Here is a 15,906-nt window from a genome sequence, read left to right on the forward strand (position 1 = left end):
TCCAATCCTTGGCGGTCTCGTCCCCCACACCAACCGAAGCAATTGAGTCTTTATTGTTTTTAAAAATGGTTTATTCAGCCGAATGGGGACATTGCAGAATAAGTACAAAAACTGAGGGAGGATCACCATTTTGATCACTGCAATGCGATCCGCCAGCGAAAGAGGCAACCCAACGGTCAAGTCGCTCCACCAGAGCTGTATAAGCTCTCCGTAGTTTTCACGGACCACTACCACAGGATCCCGATGTATCCAAATGCCCAGGTACTTGACTGGCTCTTCCGTCCAGACCAAGGGGTACTCCACGTGCGTTGCCGTCGTGGCCGGCGTGAGAGGGACCAGCACCGACTTTTCCCAGTTGATGTGCAGCCCCGAAAAAAGGCCGAATCGGATATATTCTCAGACGACCTGCGATAGATATGTCTGAGGCTCCCGGACGTACAGGACCATGTCGTCCGCGTATGCAGAGATCCCCACCGGCCGATTATTGAAATTCAAGGCAGCTGCCCTGTGAGACTGGCGAATACTGCATGAGAGGGGCTCCAAAACAATGGCAAAGAGAAGGGGGATAATAGGGCACCCCGGTCTAGTGCCACGCTGAATAACCAGTGGTTCAGAGGTGAGCCCGCCCACCCGCACCCTCACCGATACATCTGTATATAAAACCTGGATCCAGCGGACGAACACCTGGGGGAAGCCCATCTGGTACAAGATGGAGATCATGTAGTTCCATTCGATCGAATCGAACGCCTTGGCCGCGTCCAGCAGGTTGGCCACGGCAGGTAACTCCGGCTTTAGGACGTGGAACATAGCGAAGATCGTGCGAGGGTTCCATGAAGTAGACCTATCAGGCATGAAGCCAGACTGGTCTGGTAGTACCAGCAGGGGCATCAAGGGGTTCAGCTTTGTAGCCAGCACCTTAGCAAGGATCTTCGCGTCAATATTGATAAGGGACAGAAGGCGATACGATTCACAACGCGTAGGCGTCTTGTCTTTTTTCAGCAAAGTGACGATCAGTGTCTGCCGCAGGGAGGGCGGAAGGTAGCCTACCTCGTGCGCCTCCGCATACATTGCCAGAAGGTGCGGCACCAGGAGATCGACATAGTACTTGTACAATTCTGCCGTTAGCCCATCAGGGCCCGGGGCTTTGTTATTAGGCAGCGACAAAATGGCTTCTCTAATATCTGTCTCGTCTATCGGGAGGCTAAGATATTTGCGATGTACATCGGAAAGCCAGGCACAAGCCGCGTTGGCCAGATATTCCTGCAGTGCACACTCGTGCATGTCTCCCTTGGAGGTGTACAGAGTCTCATAAAAGGTGCGGAACTGAGCTAGGATATCGTCACTTGCGAAGTGATCCACCCCCCGTCATCCACTACATGGTCAATTTGGGAGACTTCAGTCCTATCACGTAAACGACTGGCTAAAACCCTGCCAGGCCTACCCCCCTCGCCATAAGCCCTCGCCACACACCTTTTCGAGAGGTATTTGATCTCCGTGGCCGCCAGAGTATAATACTCCTCAAGATACTCCCTGATTTGGGCCAATATCTCAGAAGATGGCACAGCATCATATTGAGCCTCCAGGTCACGCAGACGCTCTTCCATGCGCTGTAGCTGACCCCTCAGGTCCCGCAAAATTCCCGCCGATGTGCTAATGCACTCCCCCCGTATCGTAGCCTTGAAGACTTCCCATAAAGTTGCAGCGCTGTCAACTGTGCCCACATTTAGATCAAAATACTGTATGATGGCCTTACGGATAGTGTCTGCATAGACGGGATCAAGCAGGGAGGCAGCGCGAAAACGCTAAGTGAAGGGATGACGTGCGTTGAGTGGGACAACTAGTTGGAGCAGGACAGGGTTGTGGTCTGACAGGGTCCGCGGTAAAACGCAAACAGACTCCACCCACCCATTAGGTTCCCCATCTAAGAGCCAGTAGTCCAGGCGCGACCAGGAATTTTAAGCAGGAGTGACATGTGCGCCCTGTAGAACCCCTGCATTCCGTAAGCGCCAAGCATCGATTAGACCTATCTCTTCCATAAAACCACGGACACACTGCGCTACTTTAACCATGCGTACACCGGTGGAGTTAGATTTATCCAATTGCGGGTCCAGACAAGTATTAAGATCCCCCCGAACAAAATCGCTGAGTCTGACCAGGAGCGCAAGACCTGAAACATCTTCAAAAATGCCGCTGGCTCATCAACCACCCGACCATACACATTGGCTTTTGTCACCAACACTCTCCCCAACTTACCACGCACCAGCGCCCACCGACCATCATGCGCAAAACACGTGTCAATGGGCTGAAATGGTGTCCCCCGCTTAATTAGAATAAGCACCCCACGTGCATAACTAGAATAAGAGGAAGCCAGTCGGAACACCGCCCATCTCAGGGCCATTGCGCCTTCTGTGTGCCTGGTCAAATGGGTCTCCTGCAGGAGAGCGATCTGAACCCCCATGGCGAACCAGGTGCGCCAGCACTTGCCTACATTTTCTGGGCGTGTTCAAGCCCCTGACATTCCAAGTGACACATTTATACCTCTCTCCCCCCATCAGGCATACAATAACACCATATCGAGCTAACAGTGAACTGCCCAATGACACATACCAGAACATTCGAGACACACTGTAACGCTATACACATGTCCAAAAGAAACCCCAACCTGCAGACTGACTTACCCCCCCACCACCCCTCCCAACAACCCCGAACCATCAAAATCAAGGAGCATCTGACCAATGCCCAACAGTAGGAACCATACAATAGAAACAGAAATCACTCCCTCCCCCCCACCCACTTCAGCAACCTCAAAACGCCAAAGGCCCAACGCACCCTCCCCCCCCTCCCACAATCTCCCATATATCCTACAACAAACTTTGTGGGTCATACCCATCCCCAACACTAGATTTGAGGGGGGGGGGGGCACCGGATAGCTGAGAGAGACCCTCACCCCCTAAACACTCACAGACTCTAGTTCACAAATCATCATCTGACAGGGAAGTGTTCAGGCGCCTTTAGAGGCGCCTCGCTGTACATAGTCATAAAGAAAACTAAAGCATGCGCCACACTCCCCGGCATGTCTAGGACGCATCGTGGCAACAGCAAATAGAATGATTCCAGTCTGCTCAACAAGCCCGGAAACTAAGAGGGCCCTGCGGGTATAGTTACATCAAGAGTTAAGGAAAAGGAGATCCACACCAGATCACCAGGTGTGCAGTGGTAAACCCCAAGCGCAGGTAACATCTATGTCAAAGGTCAGTCATCAACATCCGACGTGGTGTCTGGTGCCTTGCGCCACAGAGACTTGGCATAGTCCATTGCCTGTTTGGGATTCGCAAAGATCTTGCCCCCTGCGTGTTCCCCAATGCGCAGCCACGTGGGGTAGAGCATGGCGAAGGGTATCTGTTCTTTAGCCAGCAGCTTCTTTACATTCTGAAACTCCTTACGAGCCGCTTGCACCTGCGCCGTGAAATCCGGGTAGAAGGAGAGGACGTTATTTTGATAAGTGATCATGCCCTTCTGTTTGGTAATGCGCAGAAGGGTGTCCCGGTCTCTAAAATTTAGCAGGCAGGCGATGACAGGCTGCGGCGCAGCACCAGGAGGGGGCCGCGCGATCAGTGACCTGTGGGCCCGTTCAATCGCTAACATAGGGGAGAGCTCCTCCATGCCGCACACCTCACGAAGCAGCGTTTCCATGTAATCTTCCAGGCGCCCCACGTTTGTAGACTCCGGCAGACCAAGGACGCGGAAGTTATTGCACCTCGATGTCCTCGTTCTTGGCCTGTATAACCGCGAGGAGTTTAGCCATATCCGATGTTTTGGCCGCCACCTGTTGAAGGCCGTCCTCCGTCTCCGATATTCTCTGCTCAGCCTCCCCTATGCGCGCCGCCTGCTTATCCAATTTAGCGGATAAGTGGTCCATCCGGCCATTCAATGCTTCTATCTTGCCATCTATTGCTTGGAGGCTAGCCTAAATAGCAGCAAGCGATTTCTCCAAGGCCGTAGGTCCCTGGGAGGCCTCCTCCAGCTCAGAGTCAGAGACCGCATTTTGTGAGGACTTGCCGCCCTTCCGGAGCTCAAAAGTGAGGCGCGGCTGTGATTTGTCCGGTTTGCCCATCAGGAGGCCGGCACGCTGCCCCACTCACCGCAAGAAGAGTCTCTCGGTGTGACCGTGGCCAATTGTGGGTGTGCCTCCTTCTTGGTAAGCAATGCGCAGTTGTGTATCCCACCACCTCGCTGCGTGAAAACCTTCAGCTACTCCCGCTGCCCATCCATATCGGGGGACCCCAGGAGCCACTCAGGGCCAATAACTGGTCAGCATATATGGTCCCCAGAACGATCCCGCAGGCTCACTACAGGCGTACGATCAGTAGTGGGGCAGGCAGGTTTGATTAACTGTGTCCAGAGGGATGCCCCATATCGTCGCGCACCATACCAGGTCACGTGGGAGGGGACACACCGCTGGACCAGCAAACACGGCAACAGCAATGGCACCCACAGGGAGGGCGAGCCACCGACACCACACCTCACCTCAACTCAACTCCCAGGCTACACAATCCGGGTCTCGCCGAGGGGCCTCCACAGCAACAACTCCAAGGACAACTGTGACAGCCACGTGGTCCACGCTGCAGCAGGAAAGGCACCTCTACTATCCTTGCAGGGGGGGGGCACAGTATATTGCAGCAGACAACAGCAGTCCCCACTAGCAAGCCCAACCAGGAGCGGCCCGTCGTGGCCCAGCGCGGCAAACCACGTCGGCCGCCCGCTCGTCCCCACAGCTCAGGAGGCCCAGCAAAGCAAGGCCTGCACGGGGCCTAGTCCAGGAGCCCACGCCTGCCGCTCGCGTACTTCCGCGGCCCGGCACACACAGGCTCTCCCCTCCCCTCAGTATGGCAGCAGCAATCAAATCCCGCGCAGCTGAGTACTTATCAGGGGGCCACACGGGGCAGATGGTCGCGACTCGTCCGCCGCACCCGGGAGCAACGCTCACTCCCTCGCAGCAATGGGCTTCACCAGGACCGACTCGCAGTGAGTTGAAAGCTTAGGAGGACGCCGCCATCACTCCACGCGGTCGCCCGCCTCCACCATCGACAGGCACCATGGACAGCTTCCTCGGACGCGAGCATTGCAGAAACTGCGGCCACAGGTCTGGGGCCCCCACAGCAAAACTTCCCCAGCCCGGATTCGCCGAGTCGGGCTAGGGGCAGGTAGGATATTGCAGGAGTATCTCCAGTGGCCAGCAGCGCAGCACTACAGCGCTGCCATCTTGCCAGACGCCAAGCCAAACCCCCCGAGGTGACCGCCAGTTGGAGAAGTAAAATGGGAAGCTGGGAGTTGCCTGGATACCAGAGGAAGGGCCACCCAAGGCCGTGTGAGTGTCTTGAGGTGTAAGAGAACTGACCGCAGACCTGCATAATTATTGGGAGAAAAAAAATAGGGCTAGTCAGAAAAACATGGGCATCAAAGACTGAGAGGACTTCCAGCTACCAGCACCTTAAAACATCAAAGTCAAAGGCAAAACACCTAACCAGGGATAACAGACTCCACACTTATATGAAGCAACTGTTCAATTAATTTTCATTTGCACCATTGCACCAACCTTTGCAGCCTTTGGGATCTGGTCTACATACTGAGGCTTTATGATTGCTTTTAGGTCATCCTCTAGGATTTTGGTGAAATAATTCTGCAACTCCGATCCTCTAAAATAGGTCAAAATTTCCTGCCAATCTGGCGGATCCTACAGGAGGGTAGAAAACATCACCTTCAGAATTAACATTCTGCACATTTTTCAAATAGCATTAACATATTTAAACTAGCATCTTTTAACAGCATGTGTGATTTGTTGACTTCGAAATCTTAATTCAAAACATTTTCAAAATACTTACGAATGAAAGACTTATCTGAAGAACATAGCTGTGGATTTAAGTGTGGTTTTTCATGGAAAAATATTTATGACAGATCACCAGGTACACTGGTGTAGCCAGGTTGATGCCAAAACAGGGCACGCACACAGGTTTCTAAATGTAGGTATTGGCAGAAGGTGGAAAAAGCAATAGAAAAACGTAGGTATCTGCAGCTCAATTATGTTTTACAAACACAATCCAAAAAACATAACTAAATGGCACTAGGCAAAACAATACATAACTGCACATACAATGTAATATGTTTAATCAACTTACATCATACTTCCCAAGGTTTGGCTTCTGCTTTCCAGCTAAAATTTTCAAAGCGGTTGATTTGCCAATACCGTTGGTGCCAACCAAACCCAACACTTCACCAGGACGGGGGATAGGCAACCTGGATAAAGCCCAATAAAACAGGTTTACAATACAGTTAAAACATTTTCTTTCTATGCAACTGCTATGATTAGCATGCAAGTCAAGAGATGGAGAAGTTAATGAAGACTTCAGCCAAAACTCTGGCCTTCTAGTAAGGTCAGGACTCAGGGATGTTGCATTCATATAGCCGGACGCCGAGGATATGGTTTGAGGTCAAGGGCGACAAGTTATAATGTGGCTTTTGTATTTGGGACAAGTAGGCCCAACCCACTACAGCACAAACCCTTTGGCTGCCACGTTACATTAACACATTATGGATCAGGGAAGGTCACTGTCTGCAGTTAAGGTAATATTTGTGTCCATGTGTTAATACTGTTCAAACTTATATTTCTGGTTCATTAATGCTAAGCCTTTATTATTAGGCTGAGCGCTCTAAGTAAATGTAAGCTCGGACTGCACTACGGACAGTGGTTCCAGTATGAAAATGTGTACACACGCTTTGTAAGTTTAGCAAAATGAGGCTATGTACAATGCTCCCAGAATGCTCTGATTAGATGCAAACATTTGCAGAAGCTTGAAAGCAAAATTGAGGAGTCTTTGCTTTCAAAGGAAAATGTTCACAAAGAAATGAAAGTAGGAGAAAATACCATTGAGCTAAACTACTGTAAAATTGTGGGTATCATTTCTTTGCAGCATCATTTGTTAAACGTGTTGGTGTATGCTAGTATTTTCCAGAGATATTCAAAATGGAAAATCAGTAACTAGTTTTAATAAGATTATGGGAAACAAAAATAAGCTTTTTCAGAGCAGGCAGGTCTGAAATTGGTGGTCATCGTTTTGGTTTTGTCCATGTGGGACTTGTTTTGGCATGGTTTTAGTAAAACTCAATTGGTGTGGGAGCTGCTGGGTCTGAACCATTATAACAAACAATGGCAAAAGCCAAAATTGTTTATGGTCTCAACAAGCACATATTGCCCCAGTAGTTCCTGCCACTGAACAAAACTACTTTGTGCGCTGATATGCTCCTTGTGAAAGAGCAGAATGCGGAACTCACAGTGAAGTCAGCTGATAGGGAGAGAGACAATTTTAATAAACACAAAAGACCATGGTTAACGCCAGACCTAATTAGGGGCCTAATTATTAAAGAAAGTCTCAAAAGGGCACCCACGGTACATGACCTCGCGTTAAGTGGAGATATACAACTTTTGTGAATTCACAAGAATTTACAGAAGTAGGCCAAGAAATAGTACTCTTAGAACATATTTGTGAACTGCATTTTAGTATTAGCAAATATACGGTTGTATGATTTCTTCATGTGCAAAACTGAGTGTTTGCAACTTATCCTCCAACCGCTTTTTCCCCAACCCTGGAAGAAGGTTCACATTTGCCATTGTCAGGAGTAAAGTTCCTACCTTTCTCAGTAAGGGAAAATTAATTATACCCCAGCGCGACTCTTAAGATCTGCGGACCTAGAACTGGCTGTTGTGCCGCGCTTCAAGCGAACTAGAGCCGGAGGACGCTCGTTCCGAGTGCGTGCAGCGGTTCTATGGAACTCCCTGCCCCCGGCAATTCGCGCTATGAGAGATTTGCTTTCTTTTCGTCGCGCGGTGAAAACCTTTTTATTCCCTTAGTTTGTAACACTTGTTTGTTTTTTGGTTTAGGTGTGTTGTGCCGCTGCCTTGTCGGGCGCCAGGACGCTCCTTAGCTGGAGCATCTGTGCGCCAAATAAAAACGCATAACATAACATAACTTATTTGTCCCTGATTTTAATTCTGCTGGCCCTTACCTGCACGATAACTTGGTGAGTTACACCGCTGTTGGGCGGGTCCGCTTCCCGGCGTCTCTCCCTGCAGCTGCGCCATCCTGGGGGTAGGCGGTGCCGCTTTCCGGCGCATTGTTGCAGCCCACTCGCTCTAGCCGTCACAAGGACGCTAGGCGGGCATAAAAGGAGAGGTAAATGCTTAATGCTCCCTCTCTAGCTGTCTTTACTCGCGTGCGCACGCTATTGTAGCGCTGGTGCCGAGCTGCTGACATATTTTAACTTTAGCCTGTTTAGAATATTTTATTTTGTATTTGTTATTTGTCCCTGATTTTAATTCTGCTGGCCCTTACCTGCACGATAACTTGGTGAGTTACACCGCTGTTGGGCGGGTCCGCTTCCCGGCGTCTCTCCCTGCAGCTGCGCCATCCTGGGGGTAGGCGGTGCCGCTTTCCGGCGCATTGTTGCAGCCCACTCGCTCTAGCCGTCACAAGGACGCTAGGCGGGCATAAAAAGAGAGTCATGTTGACGCGCAGCGGTTACGCGCTGCGGGGACGCCGGACTGACGCCGGAGTTACGCCAGAGTTCAGCCCGTCTGCGCCCGTCCGCGCTGAGGACGCGCTGCAGGACGGGCTGGACCCTGGGACTCCTGTCGGCCCGGTACCGTTACCTCGGGAAAATCTATTGCGTGATCTACTGCGTTACAGACCCTCTGTGCTTCCCTGCCACCGTCGGCTGCGCCCTGAGATTCTTCGTCAGACTTGGGTATGTTCCTCATGTAAATCCTGTTGTAATACTACTTCACGGGTGGCTACTAATTTTCTTCCTCCTTCCCATGATGGAGGCAGACCCTCTCAACTTAGGCAGGGCTTTCTGATTAATGCACGTTCCCTCATCAAACACAATATTGAGTTCCATGATTTTGTTAGCGACAGGCAACCGGATTGTGTTTTTGTAACCGAGACATGGGCCTCTGACTCTTCTGGCCATGATCTTCTTCTGGCTATACCGGAAGGATATTCTCTTCATAGGTTAGATAGAGCGCGACGTAGGGGGGGGGGGGCTAGCAGTCCTTTATAAAACCACCCTCTCTTGCACTATCAAACCTCTGTCAATTCCCTCGGATCCCTTTGAGGCTATATACTTTTGCATTATATGTGCTTCTTCGATCTCTTTTACCGGAATTTTGGTATATAGACCCCCGGGACCCAGGGCTAATTTCTGCCCTGAACTATTCAGAATTATGGAACCCTATCTTGGGAGATCTTCCTTTACAGTCCTTGGTGATATGAACTTCCACTTCGATGATCGGTTATCCTTGGAGACATGCTCTTTGGTTAATGCCCTGGACGCAGGTGAGCTGGTCCAAAGGGTGTCCTTCCCGACGCACAAGGCGGGTCACACCCTTGACGGTGTGTTCTCTAATGATTCCAGGCTAACGGTCGGCATTCCTTTGCCGATAGTCTGGTCTGATCATCTGGCAGTACCACTATATCTGAATATGCCCAATATGGAAGGTAACTTGGTTATCACTAAGAAATGCCTTAAAAGAAATTTTGGAAACATTACGAATGAGGGACTTGTACCTTTTGTCCCGACTGTAAATAGGACATCCCAGATGAAAGTAGATGATGCAGCTCAAGAGCTGGCTGACTCTCTCTCCACAGTATGTTGCGCGACAAAAACCCACTGCCCCCTGGTTTACGGAAACTCTGAGGCTACTCAGACAGAAATGTAGAAGGAAGGAAAGGTGTTGGCGTAAATCCTGGGATCCAACTGACCGGGAAGTATACAGGCGCCTGATACGAGAGTACAAAAGTAGAGTCATCAAGGTGAAACAGGATTATTTTACCAACTTAATTCGTTCTCCCACTTCTTCTAAAGAGCTCTTTAAGATCGTGAGCTCTCTCTGCTCTCTTCAGGCGCCTGACCCCGTGGTAGTCACACAGGAGCTTTGCAACAACATCTCGGACTTCTTTTTAAAAAAAATAGATGATATCTATTTGGCACTGCAAACTCAGAGGAGTGTCCTGAGTGAAGAGGACTCCACTCGAGTTAGACATCTTGAAGCTGCGGTCGATAACCCTTCCCAGGTGTTTAACCACTTTCCTGAGCTCTCTCTGGAGGGGCTGAACTGCCTGCTGGATGGAATTAAATCTGCCTCTCCCTTAGATCCGGTCCCTCTGAAAGTGCTTAAGGCCTGCAGGGATACTGTTCTTCCTCCCATGTTGAAAATCATGAATAATGCGATGGAACATGGCATTTTCCCCGCAGCTTGGAAGAAAGCCATAGTAAAACCCCTGCTCAAGAAACCTACCCTGGACCCAGGAATGTTACAGAATTTTAGACCCATATCTCTCCTGCCGGCTCCTGCTAAGATGCTTGAAGCCCACCTAAATCGACATCTCTCTCGCTTTTTGGATGGCTCGGGATTCTTGGATGGGTCTCAGCATGGTTTTAGAAAGCTCCATAGCACCGAGTCTGCCCTGACTATGGTTACGGACAACATACGTAGGAAAGTAGACTTGGGCCATACCACCGTGCTAGTATTGTTAGATCTAACAGCAGCTTTCGATACCCTGTCTCCCATTATATTAACATCTAGGTTAAGGGAGGCAGGAGTAACAGGACCTGCCCTTAGTATCCTGAGCTCCTTCTTACTGCAAAGAGAGCAGCGTGTGATGCTGGGTGATCTCCTCTCCCCTGCTAAGCTCTTGCAATGTGGGGTGCCACAGGGGTCGGCATGGAGTCCGACCCTGTTTAATATCTACGTGGCCCCCCTTGCTAGACTTGTAAGATCTCAGGGGATGGAGGTAGTATCGTACGCTGATGACACGCAGATCATGGTCTCCCTGACCCACTCTGTGACTGTGACTGTCACCGCTTCTAACTTTAGGTCTTGTATGCAACTTGTTGCAGAGTGTTGCAGAGTGGATGATTCTCAACTCCCTAAAGTTGAACGGTAACAAAACAGAGGTCCTGGTCTTTGGTAAAGACCAGGACATATGGTCTGGTGCCTGGTGGCCTCCATCCCACTCAATCGGCGAGGAACCTTGGGGTCATCTTTGATACTCGGCTTTCTATGGAAGCCCAGGTTAACAAAACTGTGGCCACCTGTTGGGGTGTTATTAGGACTCTGAAGAGCATCCTTCACTATCTCCCCCTACAGGCACGTAAGCAGATTGTGGTTGCCCTTGTTGGCTCAAGGCTTGACTACTGTAACTCCCTCTATGCCGGAGCTAACAAGGGCCTCCTACAGCGCCTACAGGTCGTACAGAATGCGGCGGCACGGTTTGTTTTGGCCTTGCCCTGGATGTCGTCTGTGACCATGGCAAGGAAGAGTCTTCATTGGCTCCCTATCACCTCGAGAGTATCCTTTAAACTGCTGTGCCTTACATATCGTGCTCTCATGGCTGGTCCTACTGATGCTCTGGGATCTCGGCTCACTCGATATGTTCCGAGTAGGTGCCTACGCTCTTCTGAGCTTAATCACCTGGTAGTTCCTCGTTCTAGGAGGGTTAGATGGGGGAGCAAGGCCTTTTGCATCCTGGCACCCCAAGTATGGAACTCACTTCCCTTTGAGATTAAGTCACAACCCTCATTGGATCTCTTTAGGAAGGCTCTAAAAACTTGGTTTTTTGTTGATGCATATCAGTAAGCTCTTTACATCCGTCGACTCAGCTAGATTATTGGTAGGCGCCTTGACGCCCATGGGGCTAAGTTGCGCATGTGTAAATCCCACTTCATTCATTCATTCATGCTTAAAAGGAATGTAAATTAACATGGATACCTTTTAATGGAGCACTCTTCTGCCTCGGTTTCTACTCATACATATTTTAGAAAATATGTCAGAGAGGCAGCAAAAGTTTAATAAATAGCACTTCCCAATGAAGAGCAAAGTACCATAAGAATATCTGATAAATCAGCAAATGGATCTTAAACTCTGGAGAGTGATGCAGTAGTTAAGTAGTTGGATCCCTTGTAGGTAGTACACAGATTATCATCTTCAGCATTGTCCGCATTTCCTTTATTGCACCTATACCTTATCAGTAGTACGCCACAGGCCCTCTACTTAAGTGCCTGAATTAGTTTGCCTGCGCAGCTTATGGGTGGACAACAAAGACCATCTACTGAGGTTAATGTGATAATCAGGAGGTTGTGTCTGACTTCCTTTGGTTATGCAGTAACCTCTTCTGTGCAGTAAACCATGGTCCCTCTACTAAGGAATCTGAGATTATTTGAGTCGTGTCTTCAATGCTTCTGGGTGAATGTCCCAGACCAAAAGTAATCCTTGGATCGTTTCTCCTCTGCAGAAGAGTAGACTCCATAGACCCATTGTTCTTGTTGAACTATGGCACTTTCTCAGGTCTTGCCTCCACTGCTCCTTGATGGACACAATGGGGAGAATGTTTTTGTACGATCTGGGCATTCGAATTATAGAATTATTGAATCCCTGAATTATTTCCTTGCTGTAAAAAGGGTACGCCACAGGAACATCAAGTAGGAAGACCAATTTGTCTCAAAATCCTTCAGTTCTGCTATGTTATGATAGGACAGTGCAGCACCAAAACCTGGTCAGGCAGAGAAAATAATGAAAGTCAGATGTGGGAACAGCATTATGGCCTTCTAAACAACAAAGGGATCATCAATGATGAGATGACTCTTCAAGTCAAACCAGTCATCCCTAGTGAGCAAAAATGATGATTTTTCAGGCCTACAGTATCTATATCACGTGCAGAGAGGATGTCAGAGCAATAAGGTGTGTTCTCATGTGTACACATTTATAATGCCTGCTATTAAGTAAATGACCGAGGTCTTATTTCTTAAAATATGTGCCTATAGCTAGTGTCTACCAGGGGCTACTCCTCTGTCGCTCCTGAACGGACCCCATAGAAAGTTTAAACTAGCCTTTCCGGAGTCAGGGCACTCTAGTTGGCCTCTCGGTCACTCGTGGGAAGCTCCTAAAGAGCATTACTATGTCTGTGGATTACTCTTTGCTGCTCAGCCATGAACTGAGATCACTTAGCATGGCAAGCCTTATTGAGTGCATAGTTTGAATTGTTCATCTGTCTCTCTAGGGGAATATATAAAGCATCTACCATTATTGCCGTTATGCAGGACATGCCATAGATCACTTCCTTCTCTTAAACTTGTGAGTGGATTCCATAGAGACCCTTTCAAATCAGGCACATACATACTCAGGAGAAACTAATGTAATTTGCAAGTCTTGTGTACCTTGTGCTTTTCCTACCATCACATGCCAAGGAGCTGTGGCATAAGGCAATTAGAGCTCAACATGAGCCACCCAGACAAAACAATTTATCACACATGCTATAATGCAATTCAGCACTCTTTCAAATCAAGCAATCAGTCTTATCATCAGTCCACTTTTGCGTTTCATCGGGGTATGAAGCGCTATATAAATGCAATAGCAATACAATGGCATCCGCCACCTTGAAGCTTTGTGCCTATAAAGATAACATCGGTTCTTACTTTCACCCTATGAACATTCTTACTAATATTCTGCAAACACATTTCACAAGGAAATCATTAAAGCAGGGGATTTAATTTACTCAAATCCTTCTTTTTAAAATGATAGACAATATTCACAAATGAGTAGCTACAGTGCAGGAGAGCTACAAAACGCAAGAGGGTTATGTCACTATTCTACTAGGAAAGGTATAATTTCCAACTTAAAGTCAGCTTGATACCACGGAGTCAAAGAGGTACGAATCAAAGAAATACATACCTGTGAAGTTTAAAGGCATTGGCACAGTATCGGTGCGTGGTTTCTTTTGCCAAGTTGCTTGGCAAGTTTACGATAGACAAGGCTCCAAATGGACATTTCTGAAACAAAATGTTACAATGATCAAGAACTACAAAAATGAATTATATTGTCATCTACAGATGCTAATATAATTCTCACTTGTCAAAAACATACTTATGTGTTTAAGGATAAACCAAGCATGCTAAAAAGAAACCCATAAACACTTGCTTTATATTAAAGAGGGGCGCCTTCAGGTGAACAGGATCCTTATAGGTAAAAGTCTACACAGAACAAACATCCTTCAAAACAAATCGGTCTGATCACGGAAATAACAGGCAAATGTTTCATCACACAATGTACACAATATCTTTGTGAAATCTGATGCAATGAGACTTTTCCAGCAAGTCAAATTAATAACCAAGTGTTCAGATCAGAGAACCTACATTTTAGGCACAGATGCAGGTCAACAAATGCTGTGGGTCTTTTAAAAATGTTGCTCCCTAGTCGGACATCACACAATCTACTATAACAGCAGGATGAATATGCAGCATTCAGATACACACACTATGATGGTTAAAGTAATAAGATTTCGAGGAGCCAGCTACTAATTCAGATTACATATGTACAGTACAGCACCAAACCAACAATCTCAAAGAAAAGGCTGATTTGTAGTACAATAAAGAACTCTAAAGAATTATCTGGAATAAACCACTTTCTCAACATTTTAATTCTAAACCAACAGGGTACCAAAATACCAAATGAAGAGTCCAACTCAATCATGTCCAGTGGGGACAGAAGAAAGTGCATGTCATACACCCTTAGGCAACTGCAGCTAGTCTACCGCAGCACCTTTCATATATATCTAGGAAATGCAGACCTGTCATAAGTGGTTCTGCTATACGTCCTCCTTGAAGAGGTGCCTGATGAATATGCTACTTAAAGTTTGGTAAGGCGCCATGTTCCTACAGATTGCTCATCTCACGGTGTCAGACTACTACTAGAACGTTTTCAGCTATTCACCCACCGAGAACTAGGATCCATAATGGGGGATGCATCTGCCATACAGTAAAGGTTACCAGTAAAATGCAGGAGTCCATCAAGATAACAGCCTAAAATCCACCAAGGTTGTAGAACTGCTCATGCCGTACACATCGGAATCAAAGCCTGCATATTCAGGAGTTGTTGAAGGGTTTGAAAGCCCTACACCTTGGTTGGGTCTAGGGCTACCCTAATGACAGTGTGGAGATGAACATTCAGAAAGGGTAGGGCATAGATAGCTATGTTTGACGGTCAGCAGACCCCACTGGTCCAACGTCCAAAAACAGAGGGACAGAATTGGTAAAGCTGCCAAGTTTCAAAACAGATACCTGTACTATAGCTGGAATTTTACTGTTTGTTTGGAGTATATTTAAAAGCTGCTCAACATTTCATTTTAACAGAAGCTAAAATTTGTACTCAAAAACACACTGCTTTTCTCATTTAGTTTGCTTTAAAAGCTCTCGATTTTTAACCATGCAATCTTTTTTTTTAAACTTATACAAAAGGACTGTTATAAAAAAAACTGCTAGAAACTCCTTGTGGGGCCCTTGTAAGCCATAGGCTACTTTTGAAGGAAATATAGGTCAGCTAGAGGACTCTGTATAGTCTTTGCCTGTTTCCTCCCCCTCCCTCTTGGACCTGAAATCAATACTAGGGGGTACCTTCTTTATCTTTATTGCCTGTAAGAAACTATTACTTCAAGTTTCTGATACACTTAAGAAAGGGGAAAATGTACTTATTAAATCTGTCATACGCAATCACTGGAAATTGAAATAAAATGTTTAAACGTAAAGCATTATATAGATGCAACAGCTAATCCAATAAATAGGAATACATTTATTACCTTAATGCAAATACCACAACCAATGCAAAGCGTTTCTGAAATCCATACAATCTTGCTCTGTGGTGTGACCTCTATGCACAACTTTCCTGTAAATAAGAGCAGAAATGTGTTAACTACAAGTGCCTGTATCTTTAACACCTGTATCGTTAACACTCATTCAGCACTAACAAATCTTTTATAGATGAAGAATTTATAAAAAGAGAGCAATAGCTGGTTTGTATAC

The 15,906-nt window shown here is 47.4% G+C and overlaps 1 protein-coding gene across 1 annotated transcript in view; it reads right to left on the reverse strand.

Moving 5' to 3' along the window:
- The window catches only part of ABCE1 (ATP binding cassette subfamily E member 1), a 147,261-nt gene that overhangs the window by 93,490 nt on the left and 37,865 nt on the right, over positions 1 to 15,906 (reverse strand). The window contains exons 3-6 of the mRNA XM_078676877.1: positions 15,684 to 15,769; positions 13,784 to 13,881; positions 6,177 to 6,294; positions 5,597 to 5,734 (exon numbers count right to left, since the gene is read on the reverse strand). Coding sequence (XP_078533003.1) covers positions 5,597 to 5,734; positions 6,177 to 6,294; positions 13,784 to 13,881; positions 15,684 to 15,769 — 440 coding nt within the window. The remainder of the gene's footprint in view (positions 1 to 5,596; positions 5,735 to 6,176; positions 6,295 to 13,783; positions 13,882 to 15,683; positions 15,770 to 15,906) is intronic.

Source organism: Lissotriton helveticus, chromosome 2_1 (genome assembly GCF_964261635.1).
Source record: "Lissotriton helveticus chromosome 2_1, aLisHel1.1, whole genome shotgun sequence".
Lineage (NCBI taxonomy): Eukaryota > Metazoa > Chordata > Amphibia > Caudata > Salamandridae > Lissotriton > Lissotriton helveticus.